A 21391-nucleotide genomic window follows, 5' to 3' on the forward strand; every position below is an offset into this window, starting at 1 on the left:
CCTCTAAAAGGGGTTTTTGGCGATTCTGAGCCTAATTCGGGAACATTTTCTTTTTTGGCGTTTTCTGGCCTTTAGAAGACGTTTTTGGCGATTCTAAGTTTAAATTGGGATTTTCCTTTTTTGGTTTTTTTCTGGCCTTCAAAATGAGATTTTGGCAATTCTGAGCTTAATTAGGGATTTTTTTTTGCGTTTTTTTTTGGCATTTGAAAGGCAATTTTGGCCATTCTGAGCTTAATTTAGGATCGTTTCCTTATTCGGCCTTTTCTGGCCTTTAGAAGACGATTTCAGCCATTCTGAGCTCAATTTGGGATCATTCGCTTCTTTGGCCTTTTCTGGCGTTTAGAAGGCTTTTTCGGCCATTCTGAGCTCAATTTGGGATCATTTTCTTTTTTGACCTCCTCTGGCCTTTAGAAGACGATTTCAGCCATTCTGAGCTTAATTTGGGATCATTTTCTTTTTTGGCCTTTAGAAGACGATTTCAGCCATTCTGAGCTTAATTTGGGATCATTCTCTTTTTTGGCCTTTTCTGGCGTTTTGAAGGCGTTTTCGGCCATTTTGAGCTCAATTTGGGAAAATTTTCTTTTTTGGCCTTTTCTGGCCTTAAGAAGACGTTTTCGACCATTCTGAGCTCAATTTGGGATCATTTTCTTTTTTGGCCTTTTCTGGCGTTGAGAAGGCGTTTTCGGCCATTCTGAGCTTAATTTGGAATCATTTTCTTTTTTGGCCTTTTCTGGCGTTGAGAAGGCGTTTTCGGCCATTCTAAGCTTATTTTGGGCTCATTTTCTTTTTTGGCCTTGAGAAGACGATTTCAGCCATTCTGAGCTTAATTTGGGATCATTCTCTTTTTTGGCCTTTTCTGGCCTTAGAAGACGATTTCAGCCATTCTAAGCTTAATTTGGGATCATTTTCTTTTTTGGCCTTTAGAAGACGATTTCAGCCATTCTGAGCTTAATTTGGGATCATTTTCTTTTTTGGCCTTTAGAAGACGATTTCAGCCATTCTGGGCTCAATTTGGGATCATTTTCTTTTTTGGCCTTTTCTGGCCTTAAGAAGGCGTTTTCGGCCATTCTGAGCTTAATTTGGGATCATTCTCTTTTTTGGCCTTTTCTGGCGTTTAGAAGGCGTTTTCGGCCATTTTGAGCTCAATTTGGGATCATTTTCTTTTTTGGCCTTTTCTGGCCTTAAGAAGACGTTTTCGACCTTTTTGAGCTCAATTTAGGATCATTTTCTTTTTTGGCTTTTTCTGGCCTTTAGAAGACGATTTCAGTCATTCTGAGCTTAATTTGGGATCATTTTTTTTTACCTCTTCTGGCCTTTAGAAGACGATTTCAGCCATTCTAAGCTTAATTTGGGATCATTTTCTTTTTTGGCCTTTTCTGGCCTTAGAAGACGATTTCAGCCATTCTAAGCTTATTTTGGGATCATTTTCTTTTTTGGCCTTTAGAAGACGATTTCAGCCATTCTGGGCTCAATTTGGGATCATTTTCTTTTTTGGCCTTTTCTGGCCTTAAGAAGGCGTTTTCGGCCATTCTGAGCTTAATTTGGGATCATTCTCTTTTTTGGCCTTTTCTGGCGTTTAGAAGGCGTTTTCGGCCATTTTGAGCTCAATTTGGGATCATTTTCTTTTTTGGCCTTTTCTGGCCTTAAGAAGACGTTTTCGACCTTTTTGAGCTCAATTTGGGATCATTTTCTTTTTTGGCTTTTTCTGGCCTTTAGAAGACGATTTCAGTCATTCTGAGCTTAATTTGGGATCATTCTCTTTTTTGGCCTCTTCTGGCCTTTAGAAGACGATTTCAGCCATTCTAAGCTTAATTTGGGATCATTTTCTTTTTTGGCCTTTAGAAGACGATTTCAGCCATTCTGAGCTTAATTTGGAATCATTTTCTATTTTGACCTCTTCAGGCCTTTAGAAGACGATTTCAGCCATTCTAAGTTTAATTTGGAATCATTTTCTTTTTTGGCCTTTAGAAGACGATTTCAGCCATTCTGAGCTTAATTTGGGATCATTTTCTTTTTTGGCCTTTTCTGGCCTTAAGAAGACGATTTCAGCCATTCTAAGCTTAATTTGGGATCATTTTCTTTTTTGGCCTTTAGAAGACGATTTCAGCCATTCTGGGCTCAATTTGGGATCATTTTCTTTTTTGGCCTTTTCTGGCCTTAAGAAGGCGTTTTCGGCCATTCTGAGCTCAATTTGGGATCATTCTCTTTTTTGGCCTTTTCTGGCGTTTAGAAGGCGTTTTCGGCCATTTTGAGCTCAATTTGGGATCATTTTCTTTTTTGCCCTTTTCTGGCGTTTATAAGACGATTTCAGCCATTCTAAGCTTAATTTGGGATCATTTTCTTTTTTGGCCTTTAGAAGACGATTTCAGCCATTCTGGGCTCAAGTTGGGATCATTTTCTTTTTTGGCCTTTTCTGGCCTTAAGAAGGCGTTTTCGGCCATTCTGAGCTTAATTTGGGTCATTCTCTTTTTTGGCCTGTTCTGGCCTTAAGAAGACGTTTTCGACCTTTTTGAGCTCAATTTGGGATCATTTTCTTTTTTGGCCTTTTCTGGCCTTTAGAAGACGATTTCAGCCATTCTGGGCTCAAGTTGGGATCATTTTCTTTTTTGGCCTTTTCTGGCCTTAAGAAGGCGTTTTCGGCCATTTTGAGCTCAATTTGGGATCATTTTCTTTTTTGGCCTTTTCTGGCCTTAAGAAGACGTTTTCGACCTTTTTGAGCTCAATTTGGGATCATTTTCTTTTTTGGCCTTTTCTGGCCTTTAGAAGACGATTTCAGCCATTCTGAGCTTAATTTGGGATCATTTTCTTTTTTGGCCTTTTCTGGCCTTAGAAGACGATTTCAGCCATTCTAAGCTTATTTTGGGATCATTTTCTTTTTTGGCCTTTAGAAGACGATTTCAGCCATTCTGGGCTCAATTTGGGATCATTTTCTTTTTTGGCCTTTTCTGGCCTTAAGAAGGCGTTTTCGGCCATTCTGAGCTCAATTTTGGATCATTCTCTTTTTTGGCCTTTTCTGGCGTTTAGAAGGCGTTTTCGGCCATTTTGAGCTCAATTTGGGATCATTTTCTTTTTTGCCCTTTTCTGGCGTTTATAAGACGATTTCAGCCATTCTAAGCTTAATTTGGGATCATTTTCTTTTTTGGCCTTTAGAAGACGATTTCAGCCATTCTGGGCTCAAGTTGGGATCATTTTCTATTTTGGCCTTTTCTGGCCTTAAGAAGGCGTTTTCGGCCATTCTGAGCTTAATTTGGGTCATTCTCTTTTTTGGCCTGTTCTGGCGTTTTCGGCCATTTTGAGCTCAATTTGGGATCATTTTCTTTTTTGGCCTTTTCTGGCCTTAAGAAGACGTTTTCGACCTTTTTGAGCTCAATTTGGGATCATTTTCTTTTTTGGCCTTTTCTGGCCTTTAGAAGACGATTTCAGCCATTCTGGGCTCAATTTGGGATCATTTTCTTTTTTGGCCTTTTCTGGCCTTAAGAAGGCGTTTTCGGCCATTCTGAGCCCAATTTGGGATCATTTTCCTTTTTGGCCTTTTCTGGCGTTTAGAAGGCGTTTTCGGCCATTCTGAGCTTAATTTGGGATCATTTTCTTTTTTGGCCTCTTCTGGCCTTTAGAAGACGATTTCAGCCATTCTGAGCTTAATTAGGGATCATTTTCTTTTTTGGCCTTCAGGAGACGATTTCAGCCATTCTGAACTCAATTAAAGATCATTTTCTTTTTTGGCCTTTTATGGCGTTTAGAAAGCAATTTTGGCCATTCTGAGCTTAATTTGGGATCAATTTCTTTTTTGGCCTTTAAAAGACGATTTCAGCCATTCTGGGCTCAATTTGGGATCATTTTCTTTTTTGGCCTTTTCTGGCCTTAAGAAGGCGTTTTAGGCCATTCTGAGCCCATTTTCCTTTTTGGCCTTTTCTGGCGTTTAGAAGGCGTTTTCGGCCATTCTGAGCTCAATTTGGGATCATTTTCTTTTTTGGCCTCTTCTGGCCTTTAGATCTAAGTTTAATTTGGGATCATTTTCTTTTTTGGCCTTTAGAAGACGATTTCGGCCATTCTGAGCTTAATTTGGGATCATTTTCTTTTTTGGCCTTTTCTGGCCTTAAGAAGACGATTTCAGCCATTCTAAGCTTAATTTGGGATCATTTTCTTTTTTGGCCTTTAGAAGACGATTTCAGCCATTCTGGGCTCAATTTGGGATCATTTTCTTTTTTGGCCTTTTCTGGCCTTAAGAAGGCGTTTTCGGCCATTCTGAGCTTAATTTGGGATCATTCTCTTTTTTGGCCTTTTCTGGCGTTTAGAAGGCGTTTTCGGCCATTTTGAGCTCAATTTGGGATCATTTTCTTTTTTGGCCTTTTCTGGCCTTAAGAAGACGTTTTCGACCTTTTTGAGCTCAATTTGGGATCATTTTCTTTTTTGGCTTTTTCTGGCCTTTAGAAGACGATTTCAGTCATTCTGAGCTTAATTTGGGATCATTTTTTTTGACCTCTTCTGGCCTGAGCTCAATTTGGGATCATTTTCTTTTTTGGCCTTTTCTGGCGTTTAGAAGGCGTTTTCGGCCATTCTGAGCTTAATTTGGGATCATTTTCTATTTTGGCATTTTCTGGCCTTTAGAAGACGATTTCAGCCATTCTGAGCTTAATTTGGGATCATTTTCTTTTTTGGCCTTTTCGGGCGTTATGAAGGCGTTTCCGGCCATTCTGAGCTTAATTTGGGATCATTTTCTTTTTTTGCCTTTTCTGGCCTTTAGTGGACGATTTCAGCCATTCTGTGCTTAATTTGGGATCTTTTTCTTTTTTTTGCATTTTCTGGCCTCAAGAAGGCGATTTTAGCCATTCTGAGCTTAATTTTGGATCATTCTCCTTTGTTGGCCTTTAGAAGACGATTTCAGCCGTTCTGAGCTCAATTTGGGATAATTTTCTTTTATGTCTTTTTCTGGCGTTTAGAAGGCGATTTTAGCCATTCTGAGCTTAATTTGGGATCATTTCCTTTTTTGGCCTTTTCTGGCCTTAAGAAGGCGTTTTCGGCCATTCTAAGCTCAATTTGGGATCATTTTCTTTTTTTGTCTTTAGAAGACGATTTCAGCCATTCTGAGCTCAATTTGGGAACATTATCTTTCTCCTTTCTCCTAGAAAGGTATAGCAATAACTGAAAAAATGAAAGGTATAAAAGTGCTCCAAAGGGTCAAATTTTGTATATCAATCGACTTATTTTGGCGAGCTGAGCATTTTCTGTATGTGTGTGTTGTGGGAGGTGAGACGATGTAACCGAATAACAAACAAAATCAACATACTAAAACGGTGTATATATATCATTGTTACCGAGAGAATTTCTAAGAGTGGAGTTAAATACTTGTAACATATGCACACACGGTTATTTATTACGTTGAATCCCTCCGCTTGCAATGTGATTTGCTCACACGACATAAGCTACAGATACCGTGTGTATTGGTTTGTTGCTTTCCTAGTCCGCCAGCTGTGTGTGCGTGTGCTCAACAATCGATATTCTAAAGTTTTGATGCGAGAGAGAGAGAAAAAGAGAGAATGTTCTCTCCCTTGGTTGCCAGAGTATGCGTGTGGAAATCAAAGATTCGAGAGACGTTAGACATTCATTCGACGAGATTTACAGCGCGCGGACGTGATTGCTACGAACTCCAAGGTGGACAGGAAAAAAATCACCACATGTGTGTGTGTGTGTGTGTGTGTCTGTGTATGTTTGTAACGGTCTCCCATTCTCACTCGATTTTCTCAGAGATGGCATGAATGAATGGCATGAATCTAATCGCAAATGAAAGGTCGAGTTGCCCCATAAGACCCTATTGAATTTAATTGTTATCGGATTTCCAACTACACAACCGATTCGAACAAAATTGGTATCAAAAGAACAAGCTTGTTTTTTGAACCGTTTGTAAAATAATTTTTTAATGATTGGACTGTAACTTTGTCAGTTATGTATCAAAATGTAAGAGTGGAGTTTCACCTTTATTTCAGAAACTACACAACCGATTTGAACAAAATAGGACTGTCTTCAAAACCCTCAAATAACGAATTTTATGATGATTGAACATGTAGTTCGAAGGGTATGTAAAGAAACGTGTTCAGAAAACTTCACTTTTTCATTTTTTCTTAGTTTGACCTTCGAAGCCACACTTTTGTTGTAATCGGATTTTTATTTTAACCATTATGTGTTAAATTGTATAAATATTGAAAGTCTATTCTCTCAAAGATTACACGACTTATTGAAAGAAAACAGGTGTCAAACGAACAGGTTGTTCCTCAAACTTACAAAGAATCAAAACCCAAAGGCTGTTTAAAACTAGCTGCTTTGACCAAAGTTTGAAATTAGGAGTCATTATGATAGAAAAACTATTTATTTAGTACAAATATTACGTTAAATTTCAAATACAATGCTCCAATTATTCCTTCAACATCAATATTCTAAAATCAATTCCTACAACATCAATATTTTAAAATCCAAAGATACCTTTATTGGATTATATTTTGAAATTGAAGGATGTTTCCTAGAAATCGGAAGTCGCAAATTCGGATTTCAAAATGAAGTAAGAAGTTGATTCCTGGCCTCTGAGCATCATCCCAGGTACTAAAAAACTCACATTGCGTAATGTTTGTCCCTTTTAGACTGGTTTCCAGAAACCTGAAGCTATTGTCTAGTAATTTAAAATGGCGTCTGAAGATGATTTCTGGCCCCCGGGTATCATACCACTACCCCAAATCGTATTGGATAATATTTGTCACTTTAGGCTGTTGATCGGAAACTGTCGCCATAGAAATACCCTGATTAGGCAGTTCGGCAATTTTATGATGGATGTTATGATTTTATGATTATCAGGTAACCAGAAATGGTCATCTGGATAAAAAATGGGGTTTGAGGTCGGATTCTGGGTTTAATCCAGGTTTCAAGAACCCATATTGATTGGTATTTGCCCATTCATTGGATGCTCCTCAGAAACGATCAGTAATATCAACTGCGTTAAAATATTCTATTTTCACTGATAAGATCATTCAAATTGATGTATAAGTAACAACATTTAATTATACATTATTCGAAATCCACTGACTAAAGTTGACATAAACAATCTAAATATTTATACGCAGTATATGAGTACAAATCGATTATACCACAATCAAAACAAAATCGCATCATATATTTGAAAAAAATTGAATGATAATTGCATGTATATGTGTTAATATATGTTCATATGTGTAAGAATGTTATATTTCAAATGTTCGGTGTAGTTGTGCTGTTGGCTACCAAAAATTTGTTGTTTAGAATGAATAACAAATCCAGCAGAAATTATCAAGGTCATATCGGCGGACTCTTTCGGGCGTGTGCTTCGCTAAGGAGTCAACAAGTTTTAAGAAAAGTGAGAATTTCAGATTTTTATCGAGCTATATCTAAAAATTTGGCTGCGAAACCGCCCTGCAAACATCACTTCATTATGCAGTACACATTAAGAGGTTTTCATATAGAGTGTTTAGAATGTTGGCTTCCTTCTTGAATTTGCCGTTATGTGCGTAACGCATACCCGCATGTCGATCGTGCGGTTTGTGCGAAAATGTTCAAATTCGTTACAGTAATTTGGCTCGAAAAACTTTACATGTCAAGTACAAGCAATTTTCAGTAAGAGCTTACACATAAAAAAATAATCGATTGATTTTGCATTCTAAATTACAAAAAGTTCTTTTAATATTCAAAAAACTGTAGAATTTTATGATTTCAAAGCCTGCGTAAATTCTTTAACACCTACTAAAAAAATGCAAAATTCAATTCAACTATGAAAACGTACAACAATTAGTAAGCAGTAACAAATTACTCACTCTCAATATGCTGGTCTGTGGTCCAAATCCGCTTAGTCGCCATTCTGCACTGAGTGCTATGCAGTACGGTGCTTCAAGGAATGAGCTGTTGAGAATAAAATAGTAAATTTTCTATTAATATATTTTCATCTTTAAGTTTCTTTACATGCTATGCTGAATATGTTAAAATCTTAGCTCGAGTTTTGCTCTATTACGGTCGTAAAAAATGATACAGATTTAAAAACAGTACTGTCCTTTTGCTTAGTTTCGATCGATGAACCTTTTTCTCTCCCGCTGAACCCACGCCGAAGGATCATCGACCTAACGCCTGTATTAAGGTGCCAAATCAGTCCACGCGTGAGAATAAACGAATCCACCCCGCCAGGTGGTTAAATAACTGATTACAAATAAATTACGCTCGGAGCTGACAAACAGCGCGGATAAGCCAACGAACATAACTACGCCTGGGAAGACACTTCTATCTAGCGGTGGTGGGGTGACCGTAATAGCCAGCGAGCTGTGTACATATAATTAACCATCTCAGTTTGCCCACGGCCCGGCCACACCGCGTCACGCCGTTTTTGTGGTTTTGTTACTTAACATTAATATTTAGAGTTTTGGAAATAAGTGGGGTGCCTGTGGCACACCTTTTATACCGACACGTCTCGCAGTGACCGAATATTGCAGGAAGGATAATTATTTTTAAAGATGACTTGGTGAAAACTTGTTTACTATCAGGAGGAAGTAAGCCTTTTTTTTTTTTGAGCTATATTTTTTATGGTACAGGTTAGCGTCTAAAGTACTGTCTTCACCAAAAGTTTGAGGAAATCATCTACCTTATAATAAAAACTAAGAGAAATCTAAAATGTTTTTCGTGTTAGTTGGAACGCAGAAATTTTAGAACAACCAATAATCGCTCTAAACCGCTCTTAATCAATCATAAACTTTGGGTGTCTAAACATTAACATCACAAAACGGATTAAGGAACATAAACTTTCCACCCCACTTCCGCTAGAACAGCGTTAAACAGATTCCCCTCAATAATACTGACCTATTTCTACTTTATCAGTCTCGTGCGTGTTAAAGCTAAACCGGAAACTGCTATTAACGCTAATAAGTCGTAAAAAGGGTTAGCAGCAGGACAGACGACGGGGCCGAGGATTGTCACGAATGTCTGCATGAAACTGTTTGTGCCACCGACCGTCGTCCGGTTGCATGACAAACGCATCCGCCTTTTCCAGAAGCAATGCCAACGAGTAAAGCACGGAAGTGTTCCATGTTTCACTGCCCACAATACTCGCTAGTAGTAGTAAAAGCAGTTGTAGTTTGGAGTACAATTAGCAGCCCACTAGCAGCTGTTTGTTATTCTATACTAGGAAGTAATATTGTCGTTAGAGTACTGCCCCAGTATAGAGGTTCGACATGATGTGAAAAGCTAGCATTGCTTGTACAGTGACTTCATGGCAAAAAGAAACTTTTCCGATACACATTCCGGAACTGCTCGAAAAACGAACAGCAGGAAATGTGACTGGCAAATGGGCTAACAGGCGGAAATATTTTCTGCTGCATGAAAAGTTGCAGTTTCACATCTGCGTTGTATGAGTCAAGAAGTTTCTTCGCATGTTAGTGCGGTCATAGCAGGATATCAACAAGCACACAATGAAGCATCGAACGTTCCGATATGTACTTTAACTATAAGTTTTGCAATATTTATCTACTGCTGAGTACTTTATGTGTGTTTGAATGTAGCAAAAGAGTTGATCTTATTCTAAAGCGGCTGGTTAAATTCGACAGAATATAACAACTGTACATTTGTTTACAATTTGTCAAGAGAAAATGGTAATAATGTTATGTCTATTAATCACGAACAATCTTCATATCACTTATAATGACACACCAGTCTAACAACGTTTTGGTTGTAGAAAATAATTAACACATTTTTCTGACGATTAAAGTTAATATTTAATTAGAAAAACTGCATGTGTACTGGTGTTTGAATCATGCAGCATTCAAGTGTTTCCGGACTTATCTATCTTTTCAGCCAAAAATATGCCGATGAAAATTGACAGACAACTGTATGATAGTCAAAACAATTAAATTAAAATTACCAGTTGGTCAAAACACCGCTAGAATAAATTAAAAAATAGAAATGTTGTCGAGGAGACTACTGAAATGTTGGTCTTCACTTTCATTAACTTCCTCGGCTTTGCGGTTGAAAAATGTAAAAAAAATTCAAACCAACAGAATACAGCTTGTAACTATCGTTGGAATACTGAGCAAACCACCACAATAATCCACGATCCAAATGATAATTCAACCTAGCTACTCGTGTTGCTTGATACGACAAAAAACAATAAGCAGCAAAAAACTAAAAAACAAACAGTGTTATAGACTCCCAGCTGGTCCTGAGGTACGATTGTAGCCCAACAAGCCAGTCGTCGTATGTTCGAGTTTCGACGCGGGAGAGACTTTTAGTGTCAGCGAAATCTGTATACAATAAACAGAAGGTCGAGTTCCGAATCGAAATATAGTACCAAGGTTTTATTTTTTTGTTAAAGTTAAAGTTGAAGTTATAGTTCAAACAAGACAACAAAAACGAGGAAGAAAAAGTAACCAAATATTCAGGTGAAGGAAAAAAATCCTTTTTGTGCTACTCTGCCTGTAAAACCAGTCAACCGGCGAACGGAGCCAGTAACCGAGTCAACCGAGAGATGTCCAAACCCACAGGGCACCTTCGAAGCAACGTCCGCATATCGTCGTTACAAACTGGAGCCGGTTCATATTTTGTGTCGCCAGGGGTGTTAGTTTTTCTCCTTTTTCTTTTTTGCGTGCAAATTGTTCACAACCGGCCACACAATTATTTGCTACTGCTGCCGAGCCGCCGTCGCTGCAAGCTGCAATCGGAAAAATCCCTGACTTGTAGCGACATACACAGAGCAGCTAAACTGTGAAACCCGACGTCTTTTGAGGTTTATAACTGGGCGTAGAACCGAAAGGAAAAAGCCGGGAGGTGGTGTGGGAAGCTACGACTGGCAGTGATTCGTTTTGTTGTTGTTCTTTTTTTTCGCATTGTGCCTGGTGCAAAATTGTGTCAAGGTTCAGCGCGCAAACATAGTTGGTAAAAAGTGCTGCACTGACGTCACATCCACGTGATTCGTGCAAGGCGTGTCAGTAGAGATAGTTACAGAAAACAAAAAACCGTATTTTCACTCACTTGTGAATAATGGTCCAATTCAACCGCTTCCCAGCGACATGGCGAAAAAATAATCCACCAACCACAAGTTACCTACAAACCGAACAACTGACCAGCGCTTTTCCGGATGAGGAGATATTGACGGTAACGATGTCCGTCAGTGACTGTCCGGCACTGCTTTCGATGCGGCTCAGCGAACAAATGGCCCGCTAGATAGAGTGCGCCACGGTGACGCTACCGGGCTAGCGACGGGCGTTTTGCGTTCCGGAAGCCGATTGATGGATTTCTCGTCGATGTTTACTCCCCTCTCCCCCATCGCATGCAGTTTGTTCCTGTATTGTGTCGCTATGCAATAGACTGGCTGTTCTGATTGTTCATTTTTCAACCTGCGCGTCGACTTGTCTCGGCCGTGTCTGCGGTGTGACAGGGGAAATGCAGGATAAAAAGGGCCACCATTGGGAATTGAATGTAATTTTAATATTAATTCAACAGTTGGAAAGTAGATAATTAAGCACCATGATTGAGCACCCAGCTGGTCTCGAGATACGATGCTGGCCTAACAAGCCAGTAGTCGTAGGTTCGAGTCTCGGCTCGGGAGAGACTGTTAGTGTCAGTAGGATCGTAGCACTAGCCCCGCAATTGTCCTGTACACTTAACAGTTGGCTGTGGAGTCTGTGTAATAAACAGATGGTCGAGTTCAGATACGGAATGTAGCACCAAGGCTTTGCTTTGCTTTGATTGAGCATGAGCAGTAAAACACAAGCTGAAAGCTGATTTAATGCTTCCATAGCCCAATTAATTTGAAATATTTGCATGATCAGTATTGAAGAATTCCTGCATCAAGTGGTTATTTTCTTAGCATTTAGCAGTATTTCTTCCATTATTCATCCCAGTCTATCTTCATCTCATGAACATTGACACGCAATTGAAGGCTAGAAAAAAATCCTTGTAACGAAATCCTATCAGTCTACTTTAGATGTTACACGAAGTTAGAACATTAAAGACTAACTTTAACACTTAAAATTTGATAGAATATTTGGACATTAATTCAATTCAATAATCCTCATTTCCTACTCCAAAAAAAACAGACTCGTCGCACTGCTTCACATAGCTACTACGGGATTCATCCGACAACCAATCAAACTTTTCGATTCAATAACGCATCACTTTCTACATTAATTGTTTAAAGTTACCACTCATTATACTAAGGATACTTTAATCTTTGGAATACACAGCTCATAGCATCACGAAAACTAAGTTTTTAATGCGGATGACTAAGTTTTTCTGCGGATGACACGAGATCCATCACGAACATGGTCCAAGTGTTGTGGACGTAGACAACTACTGATCCTGCTCATGTAGATGATCAACTTCGTGCGGCGGCGATTTTGTTTTTAAGTGATGCACCTTCTGGAGTCCAAAGTAGACACGATTTCCAGCCATAAGGCGTCGACGAATTTCTCTGCTGGTCACTAGTGAACCCAATTCTACGAACTCGTCTACCACCTTAATTTCACTATCGCTAATTTAAATTCGGAGGTTGTCCCTGTCTTCTAGGGAACCGCCTTCACTCATGTACTTAATCTACGACGCGTTCATGGTTAGTCAAACCCGCCCGGCTTCAGACTTTAGTCTGATGTGCGCCTCCTGCTGTACGCTACAATATCAATATCATCGACGAAGACGACAAGCTGAACAGACCTCCTGAATATCGTGCCACTCGTGTCGATACCAGCTCTACGTACCGTAAAACGGGGCGAATAGAAACAGTGGGGCGAATAGAAACAAAACTTCCGAACTTGAAAAATGCGATTTTAAGTCTTCGATTACATTTGAAAACCATGCAAAAAATATTTTCTTGGATAGTTCAATAATAAACAAGTCCTGCAAACCCATTTTTGGGTTAACAGCACTACTGTCGGTTTGCTTAAAAAAATGCAAAATGGGGGCTCAAATTCTGAACGTTTCCGAGTACCAGAAAACTTTATCTGTGGAAGCCCTTCTGCTTCACTTAGAACTTGTTCGTGAGATATACTGGGTCGGTAGTTAAGCATTTCAAGTTTTTACGGTGAATTAAAGGATTGCCGTAAGTTATTCATCACCACGTTACCTATGTTTCATGGAAAACTCGCGGTTCTCAGATTAACGGGGCGAATAGAAACAACGCCGTAGTGGCTATTTTTTGTACCAAAACATGTGGATTTGAGAAATGCTATAATGTTTTATATGTACAATGATGTCTTGAACATTGTTTTGTGTATTTTCAGCCCATGGTGGTCAGGACTTACCAACAAAAGAGTCCAAAAACGTATTCGCTCCGCCTGTTGCTGTTGAGATTTTACGCAAAAAAACTGTTTCCTTGTCAAGCGGTTACGAAATTTAGAATCAACTACTCTGTGATAAATCGGATGTTACCTTTAGACTTCAATCCAGTAGACCAGCACGCTAGTTTCCAAAAACGTGATGAAAGTCTGATTTATCTGCTGCATGATGCTCGACAAGGACTGACCCGAGAGATATGAATCAAGGTTTCAGTTCCACCAAGACAAAATGTTCCCGGCAGGGTTGATATTTGTTGACACTCTTGAGTGAAAGTGAAAAAAGCATCCATAAACGTTATTTTTTTACAATCCTTTCAGAGTTCTCCCTTCCCGTTTTTGGCATGGAAGTGAACTGTCAAAACACCTCATTATATTTCATGCGATGGAAGTAAGACAACAAAATCAGTTTATCAGTAACCGAAGATTGTCAAGGCATCGGTCAGTGTCAGTGAAAAAGTGTTTCGGTGAGGTTCATTTTGGTTGAGTGGACTGTTTGTTTTTTTTTTTTCGCTTTGAAGTGAAGATCATTTGGTTGGATTTGTCGTCAAATTTTATTCCGTAACCGTGAACGATGCGCGCGATCTATTTCATCTGAGTATAACAGCACGTTACAAGGACGAAAATCTAGTGTATCTGAAAGAGTGCTGCGATCATTGGAAGTGAAAATTGAAAATGATTGGCTGTAATTTTCGAAAAAATTTGCTGAGGAAAATGACTTTTATCAGCACTGGTTCCCGGATGTCGTGTCCTAGATGAAACACCGGAAGATGCCAGACCGGTGGAAATGCTTGACCCAACCCCGAGTCCTTCTGTTCCTAATAAGGACCTTAATAGAACATATTCATTCATAAGATAACAAACATGAAGTAATAAACCGAACATTTCCACTATTTTGATATTTTATATCGTTTTCTTGCCTCTCATATCAATAAATATGATGCAATTGTTCTGTTTTCTTCAAATTAAAACTAGAATTTTCTATCAGAACAAGGAAAACGTATTTTATTGCGAGTGTTTCTATTCGCCCCATTGCGGGGTGAATAGAAACATGTAACATTCTTTTCAATAAAACAATGAATTACTTATTTTATTAAAATGGACGTTACACCCTTAATAAAGGGAGGCAAGACCCATGTTTTGAAACTTTTATATTCATTCTATACATTATAGTATTTTTTGTACACTGCAATATATATCGCAGACTGTTTATATTCGCCCCGTTTTACGGTATCTCACCTTCCAAAGCGATGTTGAATTAGAAGGATAACCCATCACCTTACCGTAACCCTCTTCAACATTCGAAGGGACTCATGAGTGTCGACGACTGGGACACACTTTATCTTCAATCCACTCCTCCGGTATTCGTTCTTTCTCCCGAATCTTGGCACGACTTTCACGTCCCGTCGCGGGTGGCTATCGTAAACCTGCTTCAACTGCGTGTAGAACGTTTCCTTCCCGTCGGGTCTTCCCTTAATGAGGGCCGCAGTTAAATTGGATGCTTCTTCCTATAAAGTACACGTGTTATCCAGTTATCTTTTAGGTTACCTCTCCAGAGGGGCTTTCCTGATCTGCGCCAAGAAACCTCGATTAACCCTCTAGTGCCCAATGCCGCCTTATGGCGGTCTTCAGTCAAACCTCTAAAAAGCTTCTATAAATACTTAAAAGGTGTTTATAACGATTCATAGTGATTTTACCGAAGCCCGTCTAGAACTTAACTTGGGCACTAGAGGGTTAAACGACTTTGGCCGCTGCCGCTATTGATCGGTTTCGCTCATTATTTCTAGACAACAAAAAGACGGTCTTGACGGTCTCTATCGGGATTCCTTCTTCCTGATTCTTTCACTGGATTTAGGCTGGGCATGTGCCTGAAGCCTGCCGTGTTTTATCAGCTTGACAATATCCGCTGATTTGCGTGCCTGGTACAGTCCATGGTTCATCCGTCAGCCGTTTACCAGTTTGCTGCCATGCTTTCAACGCAAGATCCTACGCCCAAAAAATCCAAGAGCTTGCCGCTAAGCTAGTGACCATGCTTCATAGCTGCAGAGGGCCACCGGGAGAATCAGTGTTTTATGGAGTGCAAGTTTTGTACGAGTTTGCGGCTGCTATCCGCCTCTCTATCTCACGGCTAACATCATCGTCGGACATCATCAATGTCGACTACTTCAAATCACCACCGCTGGTCAACATCCGACGGGCTACCACGTTCTCTACCAGTCAACATGCACCTCGTTTTGGTAGAGTTCATGATAAGCGCAACTCCCGCAGTCTCTCTTGAGAAGTCCAGAGGCTTTCTTCACTGCTCTACGGTTAATACCAATTATGACGATACCGTTCGCAAACCCCAGGAACATATTACACTTCGTAATAAAGGTGCCACTTCTCTGCACCTCAGCCCTCATAGCACCTTCCAATGCAATGTTGAACAATAAGTTTGACAACCCGTCAAACCCTGCTTCAAACCATTCGACGTCATTAAAGCGTCCGATATCTCACCGGCTACTCTGACGCTTGATGTGAAACCGTCCAGGGTGGCACGTATTAGTCTAATCAGTTTTGTTGGGAAACCGTATTTGAGTATATCCGCCATAACCCATTTTTCTTAACTGAATCGTACGCTGTCCTGAAGTCTATAAACAGGCTGTGAGTTTGCAAATCGAACTCTCGGAATTTTCCAAGAGTTGCGGCAAGATCCGTAGTGGAGCGTCCCTCTCGAAAACCACACTAGAATTCGTTGACAAAGGTTCGCTGCAACGGCCCCTGTCAGCGGAACAGGGAGCGGAAGAGAATTATTTGACAAAAAGGTATGTCTCGATAAAAGCTACAGTACAAGCAGTGGCCTTTTTGTAAAGGCATACCTATCGGTTTGTAGGGGTTATGAGATCTTACAACCAGTTCGAGGGCAATACTTCATCAGACACTCCGATCCTTGAAGTGGCAACAATCGATCTGTGAGTAGGTAGCCCCATTTGGGTGCTCCAGTTCACATATTCAGGCGTTAAAAATGAAGTGCTTCAAATAGCCATAATAGCCGATGTTCTTTCTGTACACTGGAGGTCATAAAAGTGATTGAATTTTATTTCTGTTGAAATTGGCTTTTGAAATAGATTTACGAAACTTCAAGTTCATTTTTCTCTAATTAGCATCAATGCCAGATAGGACCATTCGAAATGTATCTCTAGATAGGTCAACGTCTGAAGAAATGGCAAAAATATTCGGTATTCCTCAAAGCATTGTATCGACTATAATCGAGGATAAAAATAAATGGCTTTAGAAGAAAGGTTCCACCAGGGACCTGTTGATGAAAAAAGTACGGAAAGTAGGAGATCTTAGGCTGGGTTGGCCGAACCGTTCTAGACCTTTTCACAAAGTTTTACCTGACAAGACGTATACCATTCATTCAGAGATCTGCCACGGTATAAAATACTCGAAGGACGGTTGTCCATCATATGCTCTGCAAGCATAGATGGAAAAAAGAAGACACCTCAGTGTTTTTAGAATGTGGAGTCTCTTCCTGTCACTCATAAAGCACGCTTGAAAACCTAGAAGAAGTTTGTTATTTTTGAAAAAAGGATTTTAGACTTGGGCGCGAAATCTGTTCATAAGGTCATGAGCTAGGTCTGAAAACGAAAGAAGGGTTTATACTTCAAACACCTTAAAATGATTTACCAGAGCTTGATTCTGAAAGCACTATGGACGAGAAGGACATAGCTGACTTCTTTGCTTCATACTGCAAAATTGATGAAAACTTAATCACAAGCGCAAGTACAGTTGTTACACTTGTAAGCACTTTGTGTCCTACCTCAGATCATCTGCAGGGGGTTTTGGGTAAATTCTTTCCTCGATACCTCATTTTCTCGATGATCCCTTCAACATCGAGTCATGACGAGATGACTGTATTTTTTACTTGTTTAAGTAATTTCATTAAAAAGCTCCGACAAATTTTCAACTTCAAACGGGATAATTTTATCGGATTAGTTGTGTTATCATTGACTTCTTCAGTATCATTTAACTTTTCTATTTTTCTTTTAAAACATTTTAGACGATTTCTGGATTTCCAATCATTTTTTGAAGAAGAATACTTCTCTCGGGAAGTTCGGCTACATAGGGATGTGAAATGAAAATCTAAAACCGAAAAAAGTGAAAAATATGTCCAATTTCAAATGCTAATAAATCGGTTAGTATTCGATGGATTTCCTTCGTTCTTGTAGCAATAGATTGGAAAATCTTTTAAGATTCTTTCCAAAAGAAGATAATTGTAAATTTATTATTCACACTATTGTACTATTGAAAATAGTCAAGCCTTGTCAAAACAAAAAATTCGACCTCTGATTGGTCGTTATATGATTGCTTCCCAAGTACGGTCGAATCATATAGCTTGCAATTTTAAACATGCCATTTGGCCTATAAAAGAGCCTGTTTCAGTCGAAGCCGCTCATAATAGTTCTAGACAGCGACAACAGCAGTCATTCCTTAGCAGCAGCAGTAGCAGTGCAGTGGATACCAGCGATGGCGGAAAGCAGACACAGCTGTGGCGTAGCCAGACTTCCTGAAATCTCGCTCGCACAAAGAAGAGACAGTGTGCTTTGCGCTACAAGTCTCGTTTCTCATTCAGTCGCTACGTGCTGTGTGCAGCGTGCGAGCGAGAAAACTTACCATTCGTACGAGCCATGTCTCGTCACATGGGAATTTTTTGCGACGTACACGAAGATACCTCGTCTCGCAACTTAACGAGTGCGGTGCATGGGCGACGCGTACTTGAGACAGCTTGCGTGCAAAATCTCGTGAGCTCGTCTCGCGAGCTTGCCTCGCATGTTGCTTCGCGCAAATGGTGCGAGAAGGAAATTGATTTTGCGCAGAAGGATACAGGCAGGGGATTTTATGTTTTTTTATTTACGGTGTTATAGCAGCATGCATCAAAACACTGTTAGAACTATCAATGATATAACCTAGTTCATTTATTTATCAATTCAAAATTCTATGATTAATTCATTCGACTTTTGTTAACATGAGTTAAGAACGTTTTGTTACTATACTTATTATGCTAACGGTATGAAAATGAGTAATATTTTTCTTTTCACCGGATGCAGAGTGTGTTACGTTGGTTAACAGAAGTGTTTCTTTCGTCGGTTTAGATGTCATTGACTATCTTATGATAGAACTCTGTTTTGTAGTTCTAAGAATAAAAAATGTGGTTTGAAATTACAACATAAGTTTTCCGGAGTTAAAAATAGTAAAACCATTAGAATTGTTTATATTTTCTAGTACATGTTGATGTTGGATAGAATTTTCGAATTGAGTACACTAAAGTTGCTTTTTATGCGGGAAATACATGCCGCGTAAAAAACCGCGTAAATTCCGGAATCCGCGTGAAAAAAACCGCGTAAATTCTGCAATCCGAGTGAAGAGGAACCGAAATCCGCACACAAAAAAATACCGCTTAAATTCAGGAATCCGCGTAAAAAACACCGAATGAATTCCGGAATCCGCGTAAAAAAGCCGCGTAAAAAGTGACCTTAGTGTATAGATATTGCAAATCAGGTTCTGAAGGTTCGTAATAATCTGATCGTAGTTATATAGTTTTGTGAATTCTTCCGATTAATACACCTACAGAAGGGTCTGACGGCATATATCGTATGTAGGTACGTTAGGCAGCCTATACACCAGAGAGACGCAGAGACACTCTCCGTTAAGGCAACTGTCAACATCAAAACGGATAACGGCAATGCAAAATTATACAGCTCCCCCGTTTTGATGTTGACAGTTTCCTTAACGGTGAATGCTTTGTCATTTCTCTAATATACAAGTTCACTAAGGTACAGTACGGGCGTCTAGCTTAGTTCGTAAAGCTATGAGACATCGTCTGGTGCGCCGCAGTCTCTTACCGAAAAAAAAAGAAAGAAAACTCTCGTCGCTTGAGTAAAAAGCGCGTGTACAGGAAGTCTGTGTACACGAGAAAGTCTCACGAGTCACGAGCTGTAGCGCACTAGCTGTATCAAGTATGTACAGTACGGGCGTCTCGCTCAGTTCGTAGTGCGAAAGAGAAGCGAAAGAGCAACCTGCAAATTGCATGTGACGTGTCTCGTCTCGTCGCACATACATGGAAATTCTACGAGCGAGAGAAAGATTTCTCTCGTCGCTTGAAAAAAAAAAGCACGTGCACGGGAAGTCTGGGCGTAGCAGTGGATAGCGCACTAGTTGCAGCGGATTCCAGCAATGATAGCGGCTGATGCAGTGAGGCACTTTTGTGAAATGCAGTCTCTGAGCGATAGTGGGCACTAGTAAATGCATTCAATGAAAAGTTGACTCATTTTGACAACACGTGAGCCGTCTAGTTTTGAGTGTTAAATCAGCTTTTCACTGTTTGTTTTATCACAAGGAACACTTCATTCGCACTGTCAATGATAACGCAAAGATGTGATCGGTATCTCATCCGATACTAAAATGAACAACAAACTGTCCTTTTCAGGATGATATAAAAACATGATTGAAGAGTTAATATTTTCTAATGAGTTAATTCGGATTTTCAAATTTGTAAAAGTTATAAATTTTACTTTATCTCCGTGTGTCAGACCGTACTGAATTATCTTTTCGTTCAGTCATGAACACGACAGCCGAAACTTTTACTATCTGCATAAAAATCAATTCTTCGCATAATCAAAATTAAAAAACAAGCCCCAATAATGACAAGCAACTTACTATATTATTGAAAATGGTCAATCCTTGTTGAAGCGCAAAATTTGATTGATTGATTAGTCGTTAACATGATTGCTTCCCAAGCACAGTCGACAAAAACATAGACTTTAGAATTTGAAATGTGCTCTTTGTCAGTATATAAGTGACGATGGGAAATATCGACTGATGCGGCTATCGATAGTTATCGATGATTTCTTACTCCTATCGATAACTATCGATAAGCTTTTCATCTCTATATAAGAGCCTGTTTTAGTCGAAGCCGCTCATATTAGGGACGAATGACCGTTTGGGGTTGAAGTCCCTTCAAAAGAAATCAATCAATCAATCGAAGCCGCTCATAATAGTTCTAGACAGCGACAACAGCAGTCGTCCTCCCTTAGCAGCAGCACCAGCGATAGCGGATAGCGGCCACAGCTGTGCCGTAGGAATGGATAGCGCACTATTTTCAACGGATCCCAGCAACGATAGCAGCTGGGCCAGCTCATGCATAAACAGCGGATACCAAATGGCAGCGTATAGCGGCCACAACTGTGGCATGGATATGGATAGCGCACTAGTTGCAGCGGATCTCAGCATCGATAGCGGCTGATGCAGTGAGGCACTTTAGTGAAATGCAGTCTCTGTGCGGTAGTGGGCTCTAGTAAATGCATTCAATGAAAAGTTCACTCATTTTGACAACACGTGATCCGTCTAGTTTTGAGTGTTATATCAGCATTTCACTGTTTACTTTATCACAACGAATGCTTTGTTCGCACTATCAGTGATAACGCAAAGATGTAATCGGCATCTTATCCGATACTAAATTGAACAACAAATTGTCCTTTTCAGGATGAAAAAAAAAACTTGATTGAAGAGCTAATATTTTATAATGAGTTAATTTACATTTTTAAATTTGTAAAAGTTATAAATTTTACTTTATTTCCGTGTCTCAAAACGTACTCAATAATCTTTTTCTTCAATCATGAGCACGACATCCGAAAAAATTTCATCTCAAAACTTAAAAATTGTCAAGCCCCAACCATGACAAGCAACTTACTATACTATTGAAAATTGTCAATCCTTGTTGAAGCGCAAAATTTGATTGATCTGATTAGTCAACGTTTATTTACTAGAAAAAATGACTGACACGCAAGGTTATCTTTCTTGTAAAAGTATTCTACTTCAACCTTGCGGTCGTGGCTTTGCACACAACCCTCCTGTTATTTTCATCATTTTTCAACCTATTCATTTTATTTAATCCTCTTTTTCACTGTATTTGTACTCTGACTTCTTTTATCTCTTCGATGATAACTTTAAATTAAAGAAAGTCAAAAATGTAAAAAATAACATAAATATCAGAAATGGTAAAAATGTCAAATATGTACTAGAGTCAC

The 21391-nt window shown here is 39.4% G+C and overlaps 1 protein-coding gene across 1 annotated transcript in view; it reads right to left on the reverse strand.

The window, feature by feature from the left end:
• The window catches only part of LOC129729211 (uncharacterized), a 49748-nt gene extending 38587 nt beyond the window's left edge, over nucleotides 1-11161 (reverse strand). The window contains exons 1-2 of the mRNA XM_055687706.1: nucleotides 11026-11161; nucleotides 7833-7917 (exon numbers count right to left, since the gene is read on the reverse strand). Of these exons, the coding sequence (XP_055543681.1) occupies nucleotides 7833-7875 (43 nt within the window). The 5' untranslated portion in view covers nucleotides 7876-7917; nucleotides 11026-11161. The remainder of the gene's footprint in view (nucleotides 1-7832; nucleotides 7918-11025) is intronic.
• Between the last annotated feature and the right edge of the window lie 10230 nt (nucleotides 11162-21391).

This window comes from Wyeomyia smithii, chromosome 3 (assembly GCF_029784165.1).
Source record: "Wyeomyia smithii strain HCP4-BCI-WySm-NY-G18 chromosome 3, ASM2978416v1, whole genome shotgun sequence".
Classification (NCBI taxonomy): domain Eukaryota; kingdom Metazoa; phylum Arthropoda; class Insecta; order Diptera; family Culicidae; genus Wyeomyia; species Wyeomyia smithii.